At 37.0% G+C, this 23,856-nt stretch overlaps 1 protein-coding gene across 7 annotated transcripts in view; it reads right to left on the reverse strand.

The window, feature by feature from the left end:
• LOC115214162 (armadillo repeat protein deleted in velo-cardio-facial syndrome) overlaps positions 1–23,856 on the reverse strand; it is a 403,200-nt gene that overhangs the window by 154,528 nt on the left and 224,816 nt on the right. For all 7 annotated transcript variants that reach the window (XR_005000208.1, XR_005000209.1, XM_029783240.2 and 4 more), the window contains one exon: positions 12,116–12,160. Coding sequence is in view for 5 of the 7 variants with exons in the window: in XM_029783240.2 (XP_029639100.1) it covers positions 12,116–12,160 (45 nt within the window). In the remaining 2 variants the exon portion in view is untranslated. The remainder of the gene's footprint in view (positions 1–12,115; positions 12,161–23,856) is intronic.

Here is a 23,856-nt window from a genome sequence, read left to right on the forward strand (position 1 = left end):
CAGTCCTCTGGTTCATGGAAATCTTTGCAAACAGTCCGACTCATGCTAGCATGGAAGAGGGATGTTAGGTGATGACGATGATAATGATACTGATAATGGATGCAGGGGTGGCTGTGTGGCAAGAAGCTTGCTTTCCAACGACAGGGTGCTGGGTTCAGTCTCACTGCTTGGCATCTTGGGTAAGTGTCAACCAAAGCCTTGCAAGTGGATTTGGTAGATGGAAACTGAAAGAAGACCACCTTACATGTGTGTGTTTGTGGCTTAGGGGTTTAGCAGGAGAGACTGATAGAATAAGTATTAGGCTTACAAAGAATAAGTCCTGGGGTCGATTTGTTTGACTGAAAACCTTAAAGGCAGTGCTCCAGCATGGCCACAGTCTAATGGCGAACAAATAACAGTAACTAAATCAGGAAGACTGATTTGAATATTAGACATTTTCAAATTAGTTGTTAGAATTCTTTTTTTTTCCTGTTTTAAATTTTTGTACAAGGTCCTAAATTTGTTTAACCCTTTTGATATTGACATGCCTCAGACCACGCCCAGTTCTCTGATACAAGCTCCCTAATTTGAACTGATCTAAATTAAAACCTTCCGTTAAAACTTCATGTTAATTGATGTTCGAAACACAAGCTTAATACTTTAATAAATTTGTCATCATTTTCAAGTGTAATTTAACCAACATAAATACGGTAACAAGTGGGTCAAGAGGAATACAGACGTTCATTCAAACACTTAATGTTAATCCCACTCGTTCACTGATCCCAACAGGTTGATGATGAGTTGTTGTCATTGTCATGACATCGATTTTTTGCCTGCTTTTTCTATTCAGGTGATATGGCATGGATGATACTTCTTGAAGCAGGACTCAATAGTCAGATGCCATTCCTGGTCCCAAACCTTTGCTTGTTTTCAAGTAAGATACTGTTTCCTACGGCTTTGTATTTCAAATAGCTGCAAGCATTTTATTTGTGGAAGCCATGAATATCACTACAGAAGCAGTGAAGGCACACATGCTCACATACATAAAATACCATAAATACTCGAGTATAGTCCGCCCTTGAGTATAATATGCAGGGGATTTTTAGGGGGCTGTGCTTCTGAAAAACCTAATACGCACCCCTTCTCTAACTTGAGTCATGCGTAATACAATAATGGTGATGTTCTTAACTGTTATATGGGAATGTAAATATGTTTGCAAATTGTTTTTGTTACATGTTATTCTGTGTTCGGAATACTTTTATTTTAATAAATGTTGCTTACTGCAAGTTATGGATGATTCTTTTATGACTTCATTACTTTCAGGCTTAGCTTAAGGTATTTTTGCGCCCGACATCACAAAATGTGTCGGAATAAGCATTGCTGGGCAGCAAATAGAGACTTGGACATTGCTTAGAAAATATTTTTCAATTTTTAACCTCGTATATAGTACGCACTAGCGATTTTGACCATTAAATTTTGGGGAAAAAATGCGGATTATACTTGAGGATTTATGGTACTCCAATGCAATTTCTGCCTATCAAATTTCATTTGCAAGACATTGGACAAACCGAGGCAATAATACAAGATGTTTGCCCAAAGAACCATGCAGTGAAACGGAGCCGAACCAGGTGGTTTCAGAGTGAACTTCTAAACCACATGTGTGTGTGTGTGTGTGTGTGTTAACACATAATGTAGTTGTATAAGTGAATACACATACAACAGCTGGCATACCTGTGTGGTTAAGAAGCTTGTTTCCCAACCACATGGCCTTGGGTTCAGTTCCACTATGCAGATCTTGAGCAAGTGTCTTCTATAGTCCCAGGCTGAAGCCCCCAGGTGGAAACTGAGAGAAATCATGCATGTCTGTTTGTGCGTTCGTCTGTATCCATCACTTGATACCACATGACAGCTATAAACAAACAAGTGATGTTGTTATGTTTCTATTCATTGGTGAGGGCCATGCTTGGCTGTTGGGAAATATTACCTTGTTTGGAAACAGGTGAGGGTAAGAAACAAGAAAGGGCGTCCAGTCACAGAAAAGGAGTCTTGATGCATTCCATTTGACAGATGCAGGCAAGGAAAAGTGGATGTTAGCAGATAATGATAATGAGAGTTGTTGATGGCAACAGAACGGACAGAGAGGAAATAAGATTGCCTGAGTTGGAAACCTTTCTCAATTTTATTAGCTTAGTAATAAATGACAGAATAGTTATAAATCTAATAATAGAAACTTGTTTGTTGACTGCTTACCTAAAGCTTCTCTCTCCAACACAAATACAGTCCATAACAATAACAATAAAAGCAATGACACTCATTTCATTGACTGTTCAACATACACACACACACACATATATATACATATATATACACATATATATACACATATATATATATATGTATGTATTACAATTTTGAAAATAATGATTTCTTACACAAGTAGAAGGCTTCAAATTTGGAAGTCTCATAGTGTTGGTTGTATTAACTTGAATACTGTGGACAATTACTTTATTTAAGGCAGAGTTCACCTCAGCCGGTTTTAACAGTAATCATACAAACTCAGCTAAATGTCACAAAGCATTCTGCATACGCTCCAGTGAGTCTGTAAATTCTCTGCATTTATTTTTTTTTCTTAAATTATAATAGAAATAATGATTTCTAATAGTCACAGTTTGAACTTCGGCAGAATTTCAATTCAGAGTGTAAAAAGTTGGAGGAAATGTTGCTAAGAATTTTTGTCTGATACAGTAATGATTCTGCCAGCTTGCCACCTTTACCATAATAATAGTAATAATAATAATATACATAACAAAAACACCAGGACTTACAAGTATATACAACACACAGAAAATAGCACTGCATGCATCCTATGTAAAACACTTTCAATACAGTGGAAATAAGAGCACCACAACAAACTACAGCACATACCCAAGCCACACAAAGCTGTGCTCGGTGGTGCAGTGAAAGCACGTGATAAGAATAGGACTATTGAATAATGATAATATTAATCCTTTCTACTATAGGTAAAAGATCGGAAATTTTTGGGGAGAGGACTAGTTGATTACATTGACCCTAGTCTTTCACTGATGCTTAATTTATTGATAGCAAAAGGCTAAGAGGCAAAGTTGACCGTAGCAGAATTTGAACCCAGAACATAGAGATAGGTGAAATACTGCTATGCATTTCGCCCAGCAGGTGAACAACTCTGCCAGATCATCACCTTGAATAATAATGATAATCCTTCCTACTAAAGGCACAAGGCCTGAAACTTGGAGGGAGGGGGTAGCTGATTACACTGACCCCAGTTCATAACTGGTACTTATTTCATTGACCCTGAAAGGATGAAAGGTAAAGTTCAGTGGAATTTTAAATCAGAACATAAAAACAGGCAAAGTACCACTAAGCATTTTGCCCAACATGGTAACAGTTCTGCCAGCTTGCCACTTTAATAATAATAATAATAATAATAATTCATTCTACTATTGCAGCAGCTACCAACCTGTGGTCCGCAAACTAAATTCAAAATTTCACACACACACACATACATACATACATAAAGATGAGCATATTAAAAGGGGTCCTTGGGAAAACTCATTTAAATAAAAGAGGTCTCTGGTAGTGAAAAGGTTGGAAACCACTGTACTATAAGGACAAGGCCTGAAAATCAGGTGGGAGGGGACTTGTTGAATATATAAACCCCATTCAGCTGGTATTAATAATGATATTATTATTTCTAACACAGAATCAAGGCCTGAAATTTGACAGAGAGGAATAGTTGATTATACCACCTCCTGCACTTGATGGTACTTCACTTTACTGACCCTGCAGGGAATGAAAAACAAAGTTGACCATGGTATGATTTGAGCTCAAAACCTGAATAAAGGTCACAAAGCATTTTGACCAATGCTATTTTGTCCACCAGTCTGATGATGATGATGATGATGATGATAACAATAATAATAATAATAATACTTTCTGCTATAGGCACATGGCATGAAATTCAGGGCAAAGGAGCAAGTGAAGTATATTGATTCCAATGCTCATTCGGTACTTATTCTGACACCGAAAATAAAAGGAAAGTACGAACTTGGATAGTAAAACCAGCAGAGAAGCTACTAAGCATTTGTCCAGCATGCAAAGGATTCTACCAGCTTGCCATCTTAATAATAAAAATAATAATCCTTTCTACTACAGGCACAAGGCCCGAAATTTTGGGGAGAGGGTTAGACAGTTACACTGATTTCAGTGCTCAATTGATACTTATTTTATCGACCCCAAAAGGATGAAAGGTAAAGTCAACCATCACAGAATTTGAACTCAGAACGTAGACTGATGAAATACCGCTAAGCATATGTCCAGCATGCTGATGATTCTTATTTCCTTATTGCCCACAAGGGGCTAAACATAGAGGGGACAAACAAGGACATTAAGTTGATTACATCGACCCCAGTGCGTAACTGGTACTTAATTTATCGACCCCAAAAGGATGAAAGGCAAAGTCAACCTCGGCAGAATTTGAACTCAGAATGTAGCGGCAGACGAAATACTGCTAAGCATTTCGCCCAGCGTGCTAACGATTCTGCCAGCTCGCCGCCTAATGATTCTACCGGCTTGCTATCTTAATAATATTCATAATTTTGTTTTAATGAGTGCATAGTCAATATCTGCAATATTTCTTTTGTCAGTAAAACAAATCTCAGTATGATACTATTGAAACATTTTGTTGATTTCCCTTTTAACGTTTGAAACTTTATAATCATGGAAATAAGAAAAAATACATCAAACTGTCTTCTCTAAAATACAGTACCTATATCAATTTAATCACCTAGTAACGGTGGTGCTAAAAGTAGTAATAGTAGTAACAATAGCAGCATTGATAACAGAGTTGATGCAAAACACACCTCTCACCCTTTAGTCAGTTTGGCTGAAACCCAAACCACTTGACCTTTCTGATATCCAGCTAGATCATCTAAAACTTAAGTGTTGATTGATCTGATCAAACACTGCCGCTCAAGTAATATATAGTGATTCTAAGCGCTAATAATTTATATTCAAATTTTGTTTGCTTTCAAATGCCCTCTCTCCATTGCTATATCTAATAAAAAATGCATATGCCTTTGGCAGAGAGGTATTGGCGTCAAGATACACATCATAGTTGAATAGAAATGCAATTTAGTTAGTAACAAAAGAATATCTAAGTTTTACAGGCAGTAGTCACTGTTTTGAAGACCACAACTCTACACCCACCTCCATATACCTCTTAACCTATAGAATCCTTTCTGGATTCTCACTTAGAACTTTAAAGTGTATTTTACCAAAGTATTTTCCAGGTGTGGCTCTGTGGTAAAAAGTCTTTCCTAATCATGCGGTCTTGGGTTTAATCTCACTGCATGCTACCTTGAGCAAGTATCTTCCACTACAGACAATTGCGTGTGCATCCATGCGTGTGTGTAAAAAGGAAAATGCTAAAATTTTATGTTGGAAAAAAAATATACTTTCATGAAATAAAATATACTTTTATGAAATAAAATATTTACATAGTTGCCTGGCTAACCATGACGAAATAGTTGGTCATGACTAGCATAAGCGAAACAAGTTGGCTATGTAAATTTTATTTCAGAAAATTCTTATCTTTCATTTGTTTAAGTCATTAGACTGCAACCATACTGGGGTACCACCTTGAAGAATTTTAGTCAAATGAATCAACCCTGGTACTTATTTTTAAAGACTGGTACTTATTCTATTGGTCTCTTTTGCCAAGCTGCTAAGCTATGGGGATATAAACATATCAACATCAGCTGTCAAGCTGTAGTAGGGGGAAAACAGAGACACACAGAGATATTTGTATATTTACAATGAGGCTCTTTTAGATTCTGTCTACCAAATTCATTCACAAGGCTTTGGTCAGCCCAAGGTGCCACACAGCAGGACTGAACCTGGAATCAAATGGTTAGGTAGCAAACTTCTTACCACACAGCTATGCCTGCATCTAATTTTACTCTTTTACGCGTTTCAGTCATTTGGCTGCAGCTATGCTGGAGCACCACCTTTAGTTGAAGAAACTGACCCCAGGACTTATTCTTTGTAAGCCTAGTACTTATTCTATTGGTCTCTTTTGCTGAACCACAAAATTTTGGGGCCATAAGCACATCCCATTAGTCATCAAGCGATGGTGGAGGGACAAACACACACACAAATATATTGGCTTTCGGTACAAACGGTTTTTTATACAGTGCTATTTTTACAATCCTATAAATAATAATAATGGTATTTTTTTTTATATAAGCTTAAAGCGACCACTGTGCCATGATTAAGGAAAAAAAGTCTAATAAAGGGATGTGGATTTGACTCCCATGCGGATAGGAAAGCCTTCTTTTTTTCTGTCGAGTGCTTATATACCCTTTTATTAGACTATTTTTCTTAGTCATTGCATGGTGATAGCTTTAAGCTTTAAGCTTATATAAAAATACACACACACAACAGGCTTCTTTCAGTTTCCATCGACTAAATCCACTCACAAGGCTTTGGTCGGCTTGAGGCTATAGTAGAAGACACTTGCACAAGGTGCCATGCAGTGGGACTGAACATGGAACCATGTGGTTGGTAAGCAAGCCACTTACCACACAGCCATACCTGTGCCTATTTGTATATTTTTTCCAACATACAATTTCTGCGTTTTTCCTTGGAATTTTTTCGTTGAACCTTTTCACTATATACATACATACATATATACACACACTCACATACATATATACATATATGTATACATCTGTGTGTGCGTGTGTGGCTTGGGGTTTGTTCTCCAACCCATCACTTGACATCTGTTGGTTTATTTACACCCTCATAACTTATATGTTCAGCAAAAAGAGACCTATAGAATAAGTACCATGCTTACAATAAATGCTGGGATCAATTTCTCTGGCCAAACCCTTCAAGATGGTGCCTCAGCATGGCCACAGTCCAAAGACCGAAACAAGTAAAATACAAAAGCTATGAGGTGTTGGTGTTATATCAAGATATCCCTCCGTATTATTGGCAGCATCCCAGTTGAAATATAATGTCAGAGAAGCAAATGCTTCAAGACTAAAATATATCTTGGTAGTAGCAACAACCCTTCAATTAGTGTTCAGTGAAAACATATTCTCACCTCATGCACTTATTTTAAGAGACTGAGAAATGTTATTGCGAAAACACTACTGCTGAGTATCTTAAAAACCAATTTCCTCTTCACACATAAAAAGCCTAAAAATCTGGTATCAGCAAGAGCATGAACGTGTGTGTGCGTGTGTGATATACACATACGTACAAAGTATTATGTGGCAGACATTATTATAAAACTTGTTTATATAGTAGTAATTAGCTTCAATTATAATTTCATTGTTGAAACACTAATTTCATAAAAGAAATAATGTTTATAGTCAAACTGCTAAAAAGATGTTAACCATCTCAATTGGCAAACAAGTCTAAACAACTCTCGAGGAAGTGCTTATGTTACTAAGGTGCATGTTTACTTTTTACAATAACAAACATTACATTAAATGAAAACTACTGATGAAAAAAAAAATAAAAATAATAACACGAAAAATAATTATGTCTGACAACATTCCAGAAAGTCGTAACATATTTTGTTTTCTTTTCAAAATGGTTCTCAAGTTAGAAAGACATTTTGAAAATCATTATGATAACCACTCTGCTTTGGACATTTTAAGAAGTGAAGATTGTAGCTAAAGGATGTTGTTGTTGTTGTTTGTTCCTTCTCGAGCCATGCCTGGCTCATAAGGGCCGGTTTCCCGGTTTCTTGGCGTATAGGTTCCCCACCTGGACGGGACACCAGTCTGTAGCAGGTGAGTTACAAGATGCAGGAGGAAAGAGTGAGAGAAAGTTGTGACGAAAGAGTCAGCAGAAGCTCACCATTACCTTCTGCCGGAGCCGCGTGGAGCTTAGGTGTTTCGCTCATAAACACACACATCGCCCGGTCTGAGATTCGAACCTACGATCCCTCGACCGCGAGTCCGCAGCTCTAACCACTAGGCCATGTGCCTCCACAGCTAAAGGATGAAACAAAGTGAATCTACACAGAATGTGATAAGAAAATCAATGGACCCAGGAGTACAACTGTTGCTAAACAGACAAAATGCCATGAACTTTGGGGAGAGAGAGGAAGATAATTGAATCAGCCGCCCCCCTACTTAAAGGCAAAGTTGACCTGGAAGGATTTCAGCACAGAAATGTAAAGAGCTGGGACAAATACCACACAGCATTTTATTCTATAATTTCGCCAGTCTACCATACTGTGAATAATAACCAAAGGTGGTTGTAATGATGATAAGTTCAAATCCAATGAAGGTCAAGCTTTCTTTTTCTCTTTCTAGATTCAAAAAATAAAGTATTGGTCAAGTACTGAGGTTGGCTTAATTGACAAACCCCCTTCCCATACAAGGTTTTGGCACTGTGTTGAATTAGAAACGATTAGTATTGTCATAAAAATCATACCAACAAGACCTGAGAGAGAAGAAGGCCTTCTTTATCAGAAACATGACAGAGCAGTAAAATCTAAAGGGAGAGCGAGGCAGAGCTGAAAAAGCAGGCATTCAAGTAGAACAGTGGTTCAACCTTTGATTACTATTTTACCTCTGGTGCCCCCCCCCCCGCCATTTGATGCTTAAAAATTAGTCTTATAGATACTTCTTTTAAAGTTCCTATTTTGTTTTTTCATACATTAACTTGTGAAGGTTGAACTATGTAAAATGTTAGAGAAAGAAACTTAGCTTTCTTACATTAAATACATCAGAAGCAAAACTTTTTCATGAACCCTTAATATACTACTGTAAATCCTCAATTTTGCTTGCATCAACCCCTAAACACCTTACATGGAAGTCCCCACCCTCCTGGGGTCATATAAATCCTGGTTGAGAACTACTGAACTAGAGAGAAGCAGAACAAATAGCTCAGATTTGAGAATGGTGGAGAAAAGTTGTTGATGGCCTGAGCTCTATAGAAAGTGAAGAACTTAAGGAGTGGAAAAGAATATTGTTGTACTAGAAATGTGTGCTAATATAAATGACAATAAATATGTTATTAATGTACAGAAGGAAGGTTGTGGGGGCCATTAATGAACCTTAAAGTACACTAAAGTTAATAGGGTATGGGATAAGTATGTCTGTCGGCACAAGCTCCATTTTAACCCTTTCCTGAAACACTCATCCTCCTCATACTATGAAACAAACTTCTTGTTTTCAATTAAAATTAAAACCTTCCATCAAAATCTTTGTGCCTATGTTCTAAACACCATTTAATAATGAAAATTATTTTAATAATTCCTTCATTATTCTTCAAACAAATTGAAACAAAAGCAGTTTGTTTCAACAGAAATATAGTAATGAGAACATTCAAAATGTTTTCTTATCATAAAAAGAGGATGAAGGGACAAAAAAACAAAAAGCAAAAAAGAGGCTCTCATTCCAGACACAAGTGAACACTTTGCTGTTGTCAGGTGTGGCAACACTACTCTCACTGAAGTTGTCAGGGGTGAAAGACCATTGTGAGTAATGAGAGAGAATAAATCTCTGGTAGAAACATTGAATGTGCAGAGTTCTTAAATGTTTCAGTGACCATTAGATCCAATACTCGAGATACATTAACCCTTTCATTGCTGTATTTCTGTTGAGATGCTCTCTGTTTCTTTCAATTACTTTAAATATCACGGAGTGGTTGGCGTTAGGAAGGGCATCCAGCCGTAGAAACACTGCCAGATTTGACTGGGCCTGATGAAGCCTTCTGGCTTCACAGACCCCAGTAGAACCGTCCAACCCATGCTAGCATGGAAAACGGACGCTAAATGATGATGATGATGATGATGATAACAAAGAATTTAGTAAAATAACTTAGTTACCATTCAGCTAGTGTTAGGAACATAAATTGAGACTAAGGTTTGGCAGCAGATTTTAATTCAAAACTTATGAAAACAAGACATTTGTACTCAGAGCCAGAGCCGGTTTCAGCCAGGTTGGTAACAAAAGGGTTAATAGAGGATCACAGATGCAATTCTCGATCAATTTCAGCATCTGATCAGCATTCTACTCAGTAAAATCCCATTTTTTAAACTTTATAAAATATCACAGTTTTGAAACTTAAAAACATGTAGTTCCAATTCTAATGATAACAGACCTGCTGTTTCACCCAAGGTTAGTCTTGAGTAAAGGAATATAAGTTTGAAGTAATTCTAGCTGTGAAGATCATATTTTGCTTTTGCATAACTGGGACTACAATAGTCAATGTGTCTTCCTCTTTTAACTCTTTAGCATTCAGATTACTCTGTCAAATGTAATATTTATTCACATTGTTTTGAATTAATTATGCATTATCTTGTAACTGAGATTTCGAAGATGTGATTGGTTATGTCAAATTGTAGGGTAGGTGTGAGAGGCCAGGTCTAGCTGGTTTCAACACAAAATGGATAGAAAATTTTGGCTGGATATGACCTGTTTAAATGCTAAAGGGTTTATCATGTAGTATCTTGTAGCTTTGAGATTTTGATGATGTGATTGTGGAGTAAATCTGTGAGGTCAGATCTGGCCAGTTTGGACATAAAACAAGTAGGATATTCGGGCATGATAAAGGCCAGTTTAAATGCTAAAGGGTTAAAATATTAGAATGTGGTTTGAAGGAGATTAAATTGCTGCTTCAAGTCAATGAAGTTGTTATACAGATGCTACCTCGGTAGCTTACGAAGAGAGATTTGATACTGCTCTATTGAATACCCTGAACAATTACAGCATAGAAGCTACCTCCACATCTGGTTCACAAGACTGTGTGCAGTAAATTTCAAACTGTTTTCTATCTACAGCACAGTGAACACAATATAAGCCCTTTTGAAAGCAACCTACCTGAAATTACCCTTAGCCCTATGATACAAACTGCTTGCTTAAAAGTAATCAAAATTAATATTTTTTATCAAAATTTTATGTAAATTAATGATCAAAACACTAACTTAATACAGTTATTTCACTAAATTATTTTTTTTTAAACAAAGCCTGAATTTCAGCAAAAATATGGTAACAAAAGAGTTGAAATATTATGGAACACTAACTTTTAATTTAAAAGTTTACTACATAAAATAAAATAGCCAGTACTGAATAAGTTTTAAAGAGAAACATGTATATTATATGCATTGTACTTTGTCACAAAGGAAGACATGCAATGGTGGAAAGAGGGTTGCTCCCCAATTACATGGTTTCAGATTCATTCAGTCTCACTGTGTGGCACCTTGGACAAGTGTCCTTAATTATAGCCATCTTCTGGGGCAACACTTTTCCTCCCATTTTGTCTGTTGGGACCATGAGGGGGTCTGAATTGCAGGAAAATGCACGTTCCATGCCTAAATATAAAGTTACCCCACATAAACAAATTTGACCTGTCATCTGAATGTTTGTCTATTTTCATAAAATCGAGACAAATCTGTATTTTTATTTATTTAAAACTGGATTTAGCTTTAGATGATGGACTGAGATTTTTCTTGCCCAAGAACAATGTAATCCTCACTGAAGGAGATAAGGAGAGATTTGCTAGACCAAAATATTTCCCCCCAAAATCATTGAAAGTCTAGATGATATTTGTTGGGAATTGGGTTGACCAAAGCCTTTGTGAATGGATCTGGTTACCAGAAATTCAAAGCTTATCATGTGTGTGTGAGTGTGTGCATGCGCGCGTGTTGGTTTGTTTTGATCCCCATAACTTAGCAGTTTGGCAAAGAGATCAATTTAATAAGTACCAGACTTGAGCAATAAAAATATATACTAGGGTTGATTTGTTCAACTAAATTCTTCAAGGTAGTGCCCCAGCATGGCTGCAAACCAGTGACTGAAACAAGTAAGAGATAAAAGAAAAATCCCAGCATTATTTGACTGGCCTCACCTGGGGATAATATAAGGCATAATTGCTGTAAATGTCTTTTCTGTGTGTGTCAATAATAAGATAGGGTCAGCATAAGAAATAAGATAGATATTCTCAATTTCTTAAAATGGAAGAAACTGTCACAGGTGTGACAACCACAAGCTTGGTGTAATAAACATCCTCATTAACAAAATATCAATTAAAAGACAACCAACATTAACAAAATAACTCTAAACATGATATTTACCGTGAATATCCGAAATTCATTGTTCCGCGTTCTTCTAAAGCTCTCCTGTGAAAAGAAGAAGAAAAAAAATTATATATCAGTATTAATATAAGCCAATCCCAAACATTAATACTCCAATAAATAATTCATTTATCCCTTGTGTATTAAAGTGGAAAAATCCACATCAACCGAGTCTGAGTAGAAAGCATAAGCTTTTATCATCAAGTTTTAGTAATCCATCTGTGGATTACTGGAAATGTTTGGTGATTATCAAATAAAATATGCTGGTTTTGAGTCATAATTTTTCCCTGTCTTATATCATTTGCTGACAGACTCAAAATTACATCATAAGAGGGCCTATCACAATTTTCTAATAAAACTTAATAGGAAGGCCTTTATATGGTCTATTAGACCTGCTGGAAATAATAGCCAAATCTCTTTCAAGGCTTACTATACATTAAAATAGAAAAATAAAAAGCCTGATTTAAAAAAAGGACAGGAAGGCTATGGTTGGAATGGCATTGATCATAGTTGACCTTGGGCGAAACAACTACCATCACAATCTAAGGAAACACAAGCAATGGTGGAGGTAGGGTGGGGTATTTAATAAGCTCAATAAAGCAGTTAAATAAACCCCTTAACAAATCTTTTAGTGTCTTTTTTTGTTTGTTTTAAATCAATAGTACTTGTATCCAGTACTATGTGTTTAGTACTTAACTAATTCACAACAAACAGTGGGTCACACAAGAAAGATGGAGAGAATGTTATTCGAATACAGGTTAACTTCATTACAACAAAGACTATCTTCGATGTCTTGTAAGTTGGAGTTGTGAGTTATTGTTAAGGATTTTGAGTGTCTATGTCAAATCTGCTCAAGGGATGCACCAGTACAAGTGATCCACAATGATAACTCCAGTCAATGCATACCTGTATGCATTCCTGCCTGATTGAACCTGTTCCTCCCCTCAAACTCTCATCTCCCTTCTGCCCTACTTCTTGGACCACTGTCACCTTCAAGGATTACCTTTATCCCTGAACTCCACCCAGATTACCACTGAAACTCTGTATTATTTGGATTACCATTTGTTGGATCTTTCAGCACACCGTTGTTGATTTGGATCAATAGTTCAGAGTTAGGAAACAAATTATAGATTGTCATAAGCTAAACTCTGAATTGAAATTATATTTCCAACGTTTTGCTTTTGCTCTTCAACACATCATTTAACCTTACAGTAGTTATTTCTGAAGGCACAAAGTTTAGTGGTTAGAGTATTCAGCTCTTGATTGCAAAGTTGGGGTTCAATTCCCAGTGAGGCGTTGTGTCCTTGAGCAAGACACTTTATTCTATGTTGCTTCAGTCCACTCAGCTAGCAAAAATTTGTAGTATCTGTAATTCAAAGAGCCAGCCTTGTCACACTGAATCTCTCTGAAAACTTTGTTAAGGCTATTCAAGTCTGTGGAGTGCTCAGTCACATGCATGATAATTTCACGAGCAGGCTGTTCTGCTGATCGGATCAACTGAATCCTCGTTGTTGTAACTGATGGAGTACCAGTTTAAGCTATTTCTGGAGTTGCGAAAAAAAAAAAAGAAAATGGTTGTTGGATATTAAAAACACTGTATATAATAAAACCCACCTTTTTCTTTTTATTACTGCATGAAAATAATGACCCGTGCCTCTTTATTAATTAGCCTGTTTGATACCAACCTACCTAAGACCACTCCAGCTTCTATGACACAAACTTCTTGCTCTAAAGTGATCTAAATTAAAACTTTCCATCAAAATTTCATGTTAATTTTGGTTTCAAGAACCAGCTTACTGATGACAAAGCTTTTCCTATTAATTTTTTAAATTATTTAAAAAATTATGTGAATCAAAAGCAACATATTTTAACAAAAATATGTTAATAAAAGGATTAAATAATCAATCTCAATTTCCAAACTACTTTGTGTCCATTTTTACAGTTAATTATCTCTATATATATAAACGGCAAAATGTCTGTGTGTGTCCTTTATACAAATCCACAATTTTTCAATTAGAAGGCTCGCACTTTCTATGGCCATTCAAAACCGTCCAAGGGTGGTCGTGCACATCTTTACATTTCCCCAGTCACCCAGCAAAGCCATTAAAAAAATCAATAGAAGTAACATTTTTGTGAATTTTCTATCCAAAACCCAATCAAAATGCCCAAAACTTGATACGCCAATTGAATGCCAGCGAGCTGTATGTGATTGGTCAGAGATTTGGACAGTACTCGCGTGTATGTGCGCACACACGCAGCTGTATATGCATGCACTAGCACTATGACCCGGCATTGCCAGGTCATAGTGCTAGTTATATCTACAGGTCCAACAAATAATGGTTATGACTGCAGATGACCGAGAATCCAGAGACATTCAAAAGTGTCTCCCCCATTTGCTTGGCCTGACACAAATGTGAGCTAACTCTCTAATCGTTATTTTTCCCAATTACTGTATTTAAAGCAGTTATTTCTGACACTACAATCAAACACACCTTTTTATAACCTAAATATGTAGTCATAACCAATTTTATAATTAATCTTATACACTATATATTGTTCTGAAATTTTATGTACCTTTACAAGCAAGCAGTTGATTACAATATATGCATCAGATTAGGTAAATATGCAGTTGATTAGAATGGATTAAAGTACGGTCAGTAAACTTCATACATCATTGATGAGTGAAATTCAATTTCGCGGTTATTCCAGGAATGATGCAAATATCTACCAAAAATTATAATTTGTATTTTCTGCAAGTCATGTTGAATAATATGATTGAATAAAAATTCAATCATATTATATTGATATAGTTGGAATATATGTAACTTATATTTGATGAATACTAGATACTGCTTTGATATTTGGATAGAAATGAATGAATTTTAGCCTTAAAGTACCACTCATTTCCAAAGTCAGTTCGTTAATAATTCAGCACCCTTAATGTCCAAAATCATTCCAGGTGTTTATCACCACCTGGAATAACCACACATGTCACTATCAGTCAATAATGACCACTTTCCTAACACCTAGATTTAAAGAATCTCCATTCGTCTTTTGATACAACAAAAGCCTTTATGACATTTACTCTGAACCCACAGCATTTAATTTACCAAGAGTTACATGGCATCAACATCGATCCTGGTTTTTCAAAACTGATTTACCAAAATCCAAACAGTAATGGAAGATCAAATAGCATAAGACATCATTTTGGGTTGTTCTTAATAGGCTCATATAATTTTCAGGTTAAACCATTTCCTAATACGACAATAGTTGAAAAATGCACATGATAATCACATGAAAAACTGCAATAATATTCTAGTGGCCAAGAAGGCAAGAAGGAAATAAAATGATGAGAGAGAGAGAGAGAGAGAGAGAGGAGAGAGAGAGAGAGAGGGGGAGGGAGAGAAGGGGGTATAAAGAGCAATATATTGCTGAATATCACAAAAATTTCAGTGGTTACAATTGATTACCCACAGCAATTTTAATAGACATAATTAGCTACTAAGCAAAGATGCTCCTTGAATATGCATTGTGTGTATATATATACACACACACACACACGATTGCATAAATACATATAAGTACTTACATCATACATACATTATATATATATATACATCATCATCATCATCGTTTAACGTGATGATGATGATGATGTGTATATATATAATGTATGTATGATGTATGTAAGTACATATATGTATTTATGTTATCATGTGTGTGTGTGTGTATGTGTGTGTGTATGTATATATATATATACATATATATATGTATATCACACACTGAGAGAGAATAGCAAGAAAAAGTGAGAGAGGCCCAAAAACCGAGGCTACACACAACTTTGACGGTTTTCCCAATATTAGAAATGCAAAATAAATGAAAAGAAAACATATAAAAAAGAAAAAAAAAACCCAGCTAAGAATAGGCAGCTAGGAGGAAATTCTGTCACCTTTGTAGCATTCTTGATAGATGTATTATAAATAGACAAAGTTATTGCAAATCTAAAGAGAAAGCAAAACAGCAAGACAACACACACACACACACACACAGCAAGAATAAATGCTCTTGATTCAGAACGCATATGTTACTTGTAACATTGGCTTGGCTGGCACAGTTGTTCCATGACATACCTTAATTAAGTCAGAGTAAAAACAAAACAAAACAAAACAATATCATGCATAGAGGACAGAGTTACAGTTATTCGATAACCAATCTTTCTTTCTCCTACAATGTCTCTCTCCCCCACTCTATTCCTTCACCCCAAAGTATTAGAGTTATTCCAGGTTTCACAGAGCCAGTACAAATTTATTAAGAGCTTTCTTATCTTATGCTTTGTTTTGTGCGAGTGTTTTCTCTCTCTCTCTCTCTCTCTCTCTATCTTCCCTCAAAGCACTGAGAAATATTCAACTGTTGCTGAAGTTACTGTAAGAAATAGTTGGCACAATTACACACACACACAACAGAGTGTGTAGCGATAGACTGAAACTCTTGTTGCAGAGAGAACTGTAACAACAATATGTAATAACTATGCAACATATTTACCATTCTCTTCACAAAAATATACAACAGCTGATTTTTTTTTTTGCAATTTTGTGTTTTGAGAATTTATAGTGCACAGCTTTACCTGAATGAGTCTGTATGGGCAAGCATGCACATGTTTGGATTTGGGGTGTGCATTTTGGACAAGTGCGTGTGTGTGCAAGTGTGTGTGTGCATTTGAGCAAGAGCATGTGTATGTGTGCATGAACAAACGTGCATGCATATATAGACTGATGTGTGGATGCAGGTTTTGGCAAAAGTGTGTGAACATATTTGCACACATGTTAAGGCGAATGCGTATGCACATGCTTAGAAAAACGTATATGAATGCATAGGTGAATGTGTGCACATGTTCAAGGAAACATTATGCATCTATGGGTAAAATGTTTGTATAGAGATGAACACATACATGTGTGCAGGTACAGATAACCATGTGCATGTAAAGACTAATGCATGTACATATATATGATCAAAAGCGTGCAAACATGTATGAACAAGTGAGTGCATGTGTGTGAGCAGGTGCGTGTATGCATGAGCAGGTGCGTGTATGCATGAGCAGGTGTGTGTCGGCATTTGTGTGCATGAATATGAAAATAGGATTATATATTTATTGTGTGCTTATTTCAGGGTTAGATATATCAAGCAATGACATTACATAACAACCGCTTTCTTTTCCCTGTCTTCCAACCCCTATTTCACCCTCCGATCCTCTCACTTCATAATTCTGAGGTGTTAACAGTCGACGCAATTAAGCTGGTTTGGTCTTTCTTTTTAATCTAACATAAATCTACTCTACATGTTTAAAAACAGTGAAACCAGTTAAATACAACAAACCTCACTATCTGTGGAAGCTTTAGCAGACCATTTAGACCAAAGCAGTTCCTGAACGGGTATTTTACCTCGTTCGACATGCTGTTCTTTGCGTACAGATACAGACACGTGTATCACCATCATTTCAATATCCATTTTTCCATACTTGCATGGTTTGGGTGGAGTTTATTGAGGGACATTTCCTATGGCTAGATGCAAGGCCATGGCCAAACCTATTCTTAGGGAACATTGGCAATGAATGACAGTGACAATCATTTAACAACTATCACAGAATATCAAGACAAGGAGGGAGTTACACACAGATGAATGACAAGCTGCTTTCAGATTCCACTCACAAGGCTTGAACAGCCAAGAGCTATAACAGAATACACTTAACCAAAGTACTATGAAGTGTGTGTGTGTGTGTGTGTGTACGTATGAGAGTGGTGGTGAAAAGTTCTGGGCTTTGAGGTTATCACAAAAAGCCTGGTTGGAAGTACAACGTGCCAAGTTCTTTTACAGGGCTTAGAAAAACTGATGGATTGCTGCAATAAGCATGTGAATCTGAGAGAGGAATATGCTGAATAAAATCAGAATTAACTGATACTCCAGTATTTTCTTTCACCCCAAAGCCACCGGGATCTTTTCAACCCACCTCTCATGTGTGTGTGTGTGTGTATATATATATAAAGACCCCCTTCGGTCATGAATGACCATGGGATTGCACCTAGAAAGTTACCCTCCTAGACACAAGTCCGGGCAAGGTTGTTTATGGAAGGCTAGCAGTCGCCCATGCATACCAGCCTCCCCTCTCCACACCACCAGTGTTATCCAAGGGAAAGACAAAAGTCGATACAGCTTGGCACCTGTGACATCGCAACTCATTTCTACAGATGAGTGAACTGGAGCAACGTGAAATAAAGTGTCTTGCTCAAGAACACAACACGCAGCCCGGTTCGGGATTCGAGCTCACAACCTCACGATCGTAAGCTCGATGCTCTAACCACTGAGCCATGCGCCCTTTTATATATATATATATATATATATATATATATATATATATATAGAGAGAGAGAGAGAGAGAGAGAGATAGAGAGAGGCCCAGTGGTTAGGGCAGCAGACTCGTGGTCATAGGATCGTGGTTTCATTCCCAGACCGAGCCTTGTGTTTATTGGGTGGAAACATGTAAAGCTCCATTCTTTCACCACAACTTTCTCTCACTGTTTCTGTTGTACCTGTATTTCAAAGGGCCAGCCTTGTCACACTGAATCTCCCTGCAAACTACATTAAGGGTACACGTGTCTGTGGAGTGCTCAGCCACTTGCACATTAATTTCACGAGCAGGCTGTTCTATTGATCGGATCAACTGGAACCTCATTGTCATAACCGACAGAGTACCATAATATATATTACGGAGATGTACTTGCATAGCAAGTGACCCAATCTGAGATTGTGTGCTGAAACAAAAACAACTGCAGTGTTGAAGGTGTTTATAAGCCATTTAAAAACACCCCAAAAAACTGTCAAATTCACTTCAGCATTTAAATTTTATTTTAATTTGAGTATACATACATACATACATATATGGATATATATAATCCAAAAGAAACATATAGTAAATAAACATACAAACATAAACTAAATACACAGATGAACAGAAAATACAGGTCACTAACTTCTCTTCAGTTATCGGCCAGAGGGTCAAGTGCAATTTCTGCCATTATCGATAATATTGCTTCCACTCTGGAGGCACCAGCAAGAAACTTACCGAGAATGGGACCAAAACGAGAGAGAACTGTTTTTCTAGAAAGCATCTTATATTAAAGGTACAGCTATGTTTGAGTTTAGTTTGTCACATTGACGTGATAATACAATAGCATTTTTAAGTCCATTAACACTTTGAAACCTTGGCCTCATCATCCAAATAAAATCATAGTAATGGTGGTTGCCTAACACGTTAACAAACTTGGGTAGAAAATATCCAATGTAACCTTTTAGACTTCTCCAAGGTCGGTAAATGAGATGAGAAAGTGTCACAGATGAGATGCAGGAAGGCATGCATGATTTACTGGTGACCCGACAAACTTAGCCCAGCATGAAGTACCAAACGCTATTAAAACTGACAAGGAGGATCTTCATCTTATTTATTCAGATAAAAACATACAAACACAACTTAAATATGTTTTCTGTTAGCAATTATTTCCTATTCAGTGAAAGATAAAAATAATTGCAGCAAATATCGATCGCTATCAAGAAAGTTGAAAGGTTCATCGATTTATTGAGACCAGCCAATCAATAAGTTTAAACTTTACTACAAAGTATTTACTGGCCAACTGAAATTCATGAAAAAAGAAATAAATTATGCTTTAAATAACCTTCACAGCGTGTGTCAGGTAGGAAGGTGAATGTGGTGAGGTGATGGGGAAATTTCAATATCAGCTCTTAAAGATAATATAAAATTCATGAAGACTCTACAGTTTTGTATTTAACCAAGTATATTCACACACACACACACACACACACACACACACATACACACACACACACACACACACACACATACACACACACGTCATCATTGATCTCCAAGCTGGCTAATTCAACAGGGTTTGATAAGTTGGGAGACTACATCATGCTCTATTTTGGCACCGTTTCTATTGTTGGATACCTGCCCTGATGCCAGCACCAGCACTAGTGAGGTTGCTTTGTAACTTGCAAAGACTAAAAGCCTTAACGGGACACTTGATAAGCAAGGAGAATAAAATGAGAGAGAGAGAGAGAGAGAGATGTGATTTTAGGCAAGGTGATGAGAGGGGGAGTAGACCTTGATGTGAGGAACAGATTCATAGTTATGAGAGGTGGCAGGTAGGTTGATATATGTGAGACCACAAACCAAATAACCAGAAACATACTATTAGTAACCATGCAAACCAGTACAAACTCTGCCATAGTTGGACTGTTGGTGATGAAACCAGCAACCATCTCCAAGCTTGCTACATAAGGAGGAGGATTTTTGGACACATTGTTGGATAAAAAATAAAATCAGTCAAACAGATGCCCTCAAGAGAATAAATGGCCACCCCCAAGTGTGTGTATATAAGCATTGACTTGACTTGACTTGAGACAGCATTCACCCGGGGTGGGTTGAGCTGGCTTTATTTATCCTCAATGCTGCATCTCTCACAAACGCCAACCATGCCTGGCGATTTGAGGCTAACGACCGCGTGATCACCAACCACTAATTCCAGCGGCAAATATTCCCTATATAAGCATTAACAAATAGGTATCAAAATGTTCCTAGACTAGTTCTGTAGCATGCCAACAGATGGCAGCACACATCTTCATGAGGCAGTGTGCTGAGTAACATCATTGTGTTTATTTCACAAGTTGTGAAATTTGTGTCTTTGTAATCACGTTTATGTTGTGGTCTGCAATTTCGTGATGCAGAGCAACAAAGAGATAACATGAAATTTTGTGCTAAACTTGAGAAGTCTACGACAGAGACATTGGCCAGAGACATTGGTAAGTTTATGGCGATGAGGTAATGGGTTGTACACAATGTTTCAAGTGGAATGGGTGCTTCAAAAGTGGAAGAACATCCTGGGAAGATAAGCAATCTGGAAGACCTGCTATGAGTATCACACCCATAAATGTGGTGTTGTACATCAAAAAGTCATCCCCCAGGGCCAGACTGCCAATTGGGAGTTCTACTGTGACATTTAGAAGTATTTCAGGGAAGACACTCAGCGAAAGCAACTGGACCTGTCGAGTGCAAAGAATTGGATTCTTCATGTCGAGCGCTAAGAATTAGATTCTTCATAATGCACCTTGTCACTGAGATCTCTTCACTCGTGAGTTTCTTGCCAAAAACAACATGGTATTGCTTCCACAAGGGTGGCGAGCTGGCAGAGTGGTTAGCACACCGGGCGAAATGCTTAGCAGTATTTTGTCTGCTTTTATGTTCTGAGTTCAAATTCCGCCAAGGTCGACTTTGCCTTTAATCCTTTCGGGGTCGATTAAATAAGTACCAGTTATGCACTGGGGTTGATATAATCGACTTAAACCGTTTATTTGTCCTTGTTTGTCCTCTCTGTGTTTAGCCCCTTGTGGGTAGTAAAGAAATAGGTATTGCTTCCACAACTGCCTTTTTTGCTAGATTTAGGACCTGCGGACTTCTGTCTCTTTCCCAAGATGAAAACGCAGCTCAAAGGTTGCTGTTTTAACACTGCTGTCAAGATCCAGAATTATGGAAGACCCTCAGCTCACTTATGGAAAATGACTTCCAGGCTGAATTCCAAAAGTGGCAGGAACATGGGGACCAGTGTATTGCTGTGCATGAAGACTATTTTGAAGGTGATAACTTAGGTAAATAAGTTATTTTTAATTAAACATAACTAGTCCAAGAACCTTTTGATATCATCTTGTATATGTACTTCCAAGTGTGGATAAAACTATAAGCATTTATATGTGCTTTCATCGAAAAACAGGCTTTCAGCTGAAAGTGCGTATAAAAGCATAAACATTTATGTTTTCATCCCAAAGTGTGTATATATACACATGCTTACATGTGCTTTCCCATGTGTATGACAAGCACATGAGAAAAAAGTGTTTTCATTTGAAACCCCAGTTTTTTCTTTTAGCTTGTTGTCAGTTAAAGCCTCCAAATATTAACAGAAAGGCACCTGCATCCATGTTGCCCAGGTATTTTGCAATAAAATTTAATGTAGAGATTATTTGCGCACCTGTTAAACAGGATGCAAACTCCCAAACCTCGTAGTCTTTAATATGAAAACTCCATGTTCAAAGGGCTAAATTTAAAAAGTACAATATATATAACTAAAAAAAGACAGGGTTGCTACAGCATGGCCACAGAAAAGGATAAGAATTCATCTTAAATGAACCTGCTAGATATAGAATATCATTATGGCTAAGAATGCTGTTCATGTAGAAAGGGCTAAAGCACTTGACAATAAGTGTCTTTACTTTCATGGCTGTGTGGTTAAGAAGCTTGCTTTGCAATTATATGGTTTTGAGTTCAGTCCCACAGCATGGTACCATGGTCAAGTGTCTTCAACTAAAGCCCTGAGCAGACCAGTGTCTTATGAGAGAATTTGGTAGATGGAAACTGTATAGAAAAACAATCATACACACACACACACATAAATGTGTGTTGTGTGTGTGTGTGTATGTATGTGTCTTTCCCTAACACCACCAACTGACAACCAGTGTAGGTTTGTTTACATCCCTTAGAGTAATGGAAATTTAGTAAAATACTTTTGTCATTAAGTCGGTATTTAGAATATAAATTGACAGGAAATTTAGATCAACATTTCGGTTTAGAGCACTTTAAAAATAAGTTTGTATCAGAGAAACAAGGAGATTAGCAGGCTGGGAACAAAAGGGTTAATTGGTCTATTTATCAAATGGCTAAATTAATCTTTGGCAAGGGTATAAGGACATAGCCTACCATGTAAAAAAATCATTGAGAATCAATGGTGTAGTACTTTGAACAAAGTATTCCATCTATGACCATCTTTATCACATCTTTATTTTTGAACATGCGTCCAGGACGATTATCTAAATCATGTCCTATTATTCAAACCATGTTCAACCAAATGTATATGAGGATGAAAGCTGGGCTCCATAGGATTGAACCAGGAACCATGTTGCTGTGAAGCAGAACGTATTTACCACACAACCATGCATAATGTCATAATGACAGTAATAATGTTGTCATAGTAATTTGTTTTGCAGGAGAAAATTGATCGGAGAAACAATTACACTGAGACATATATCAGTTTCATTGATCCTAGAAATTGGAGAGGACAGGTGAGAGACAGGGAGGGGACAGAGAGAGAATCAGGTGAGGCTGCAAGAGAGAAAAATGAGAGATCAAATATACTTAACCCTTTAGTGTTCAGATTATTCTGTCAAATGTGATTTTTTAATTATTTAAAATGGTTTGAATTAATCATGCATTATCTTGTAGTTTAGAGATTTCGGTGATGTGATTTTTTAGTTTTAGAACAACATGGTAGGGCTAAGATGAAAGGTGCGATCTGGTCAGTTTTAATATATAACAGGTTAAATATTTTGGCCAGATATGGCCGGTTTGAATGCTAAATGAAAGAGGGGAGAGCATTACAGACTGACATTCAGTTGCCTTTCATAACTTCCAAGGTGGACTCTGCCATGTTCATTATCAGATCCATGTACTGTAGCTTATAATGTAGCCACATCAATTCATCTTCACTGCATCTGCCTCCTCTGTAGTTTATTATGAAAACTTAAACACAACAATCTGGGTGTGTCCTGACGATGTCACAAACTGCTAGCTTAGGATTTCTTCCTCCACCCTCTCCCCACCACCCATTATTCCAGTCTAAGGAATG

The sequence above is a fragment of the Octopus sinensis genome, linkage group LG7 (assembly GCF_006345805.1).
Source record: "Octopus sinensis linkage group LG7, ASM634580v1, whole genome shotgun sequence".
Classification (NCBI taxonomy): Eukaryota; Metazoa; Mollusca; class Cephalopoda; order Octopoda; family Octopodidae; genus Octopus; species Octopus sinensis.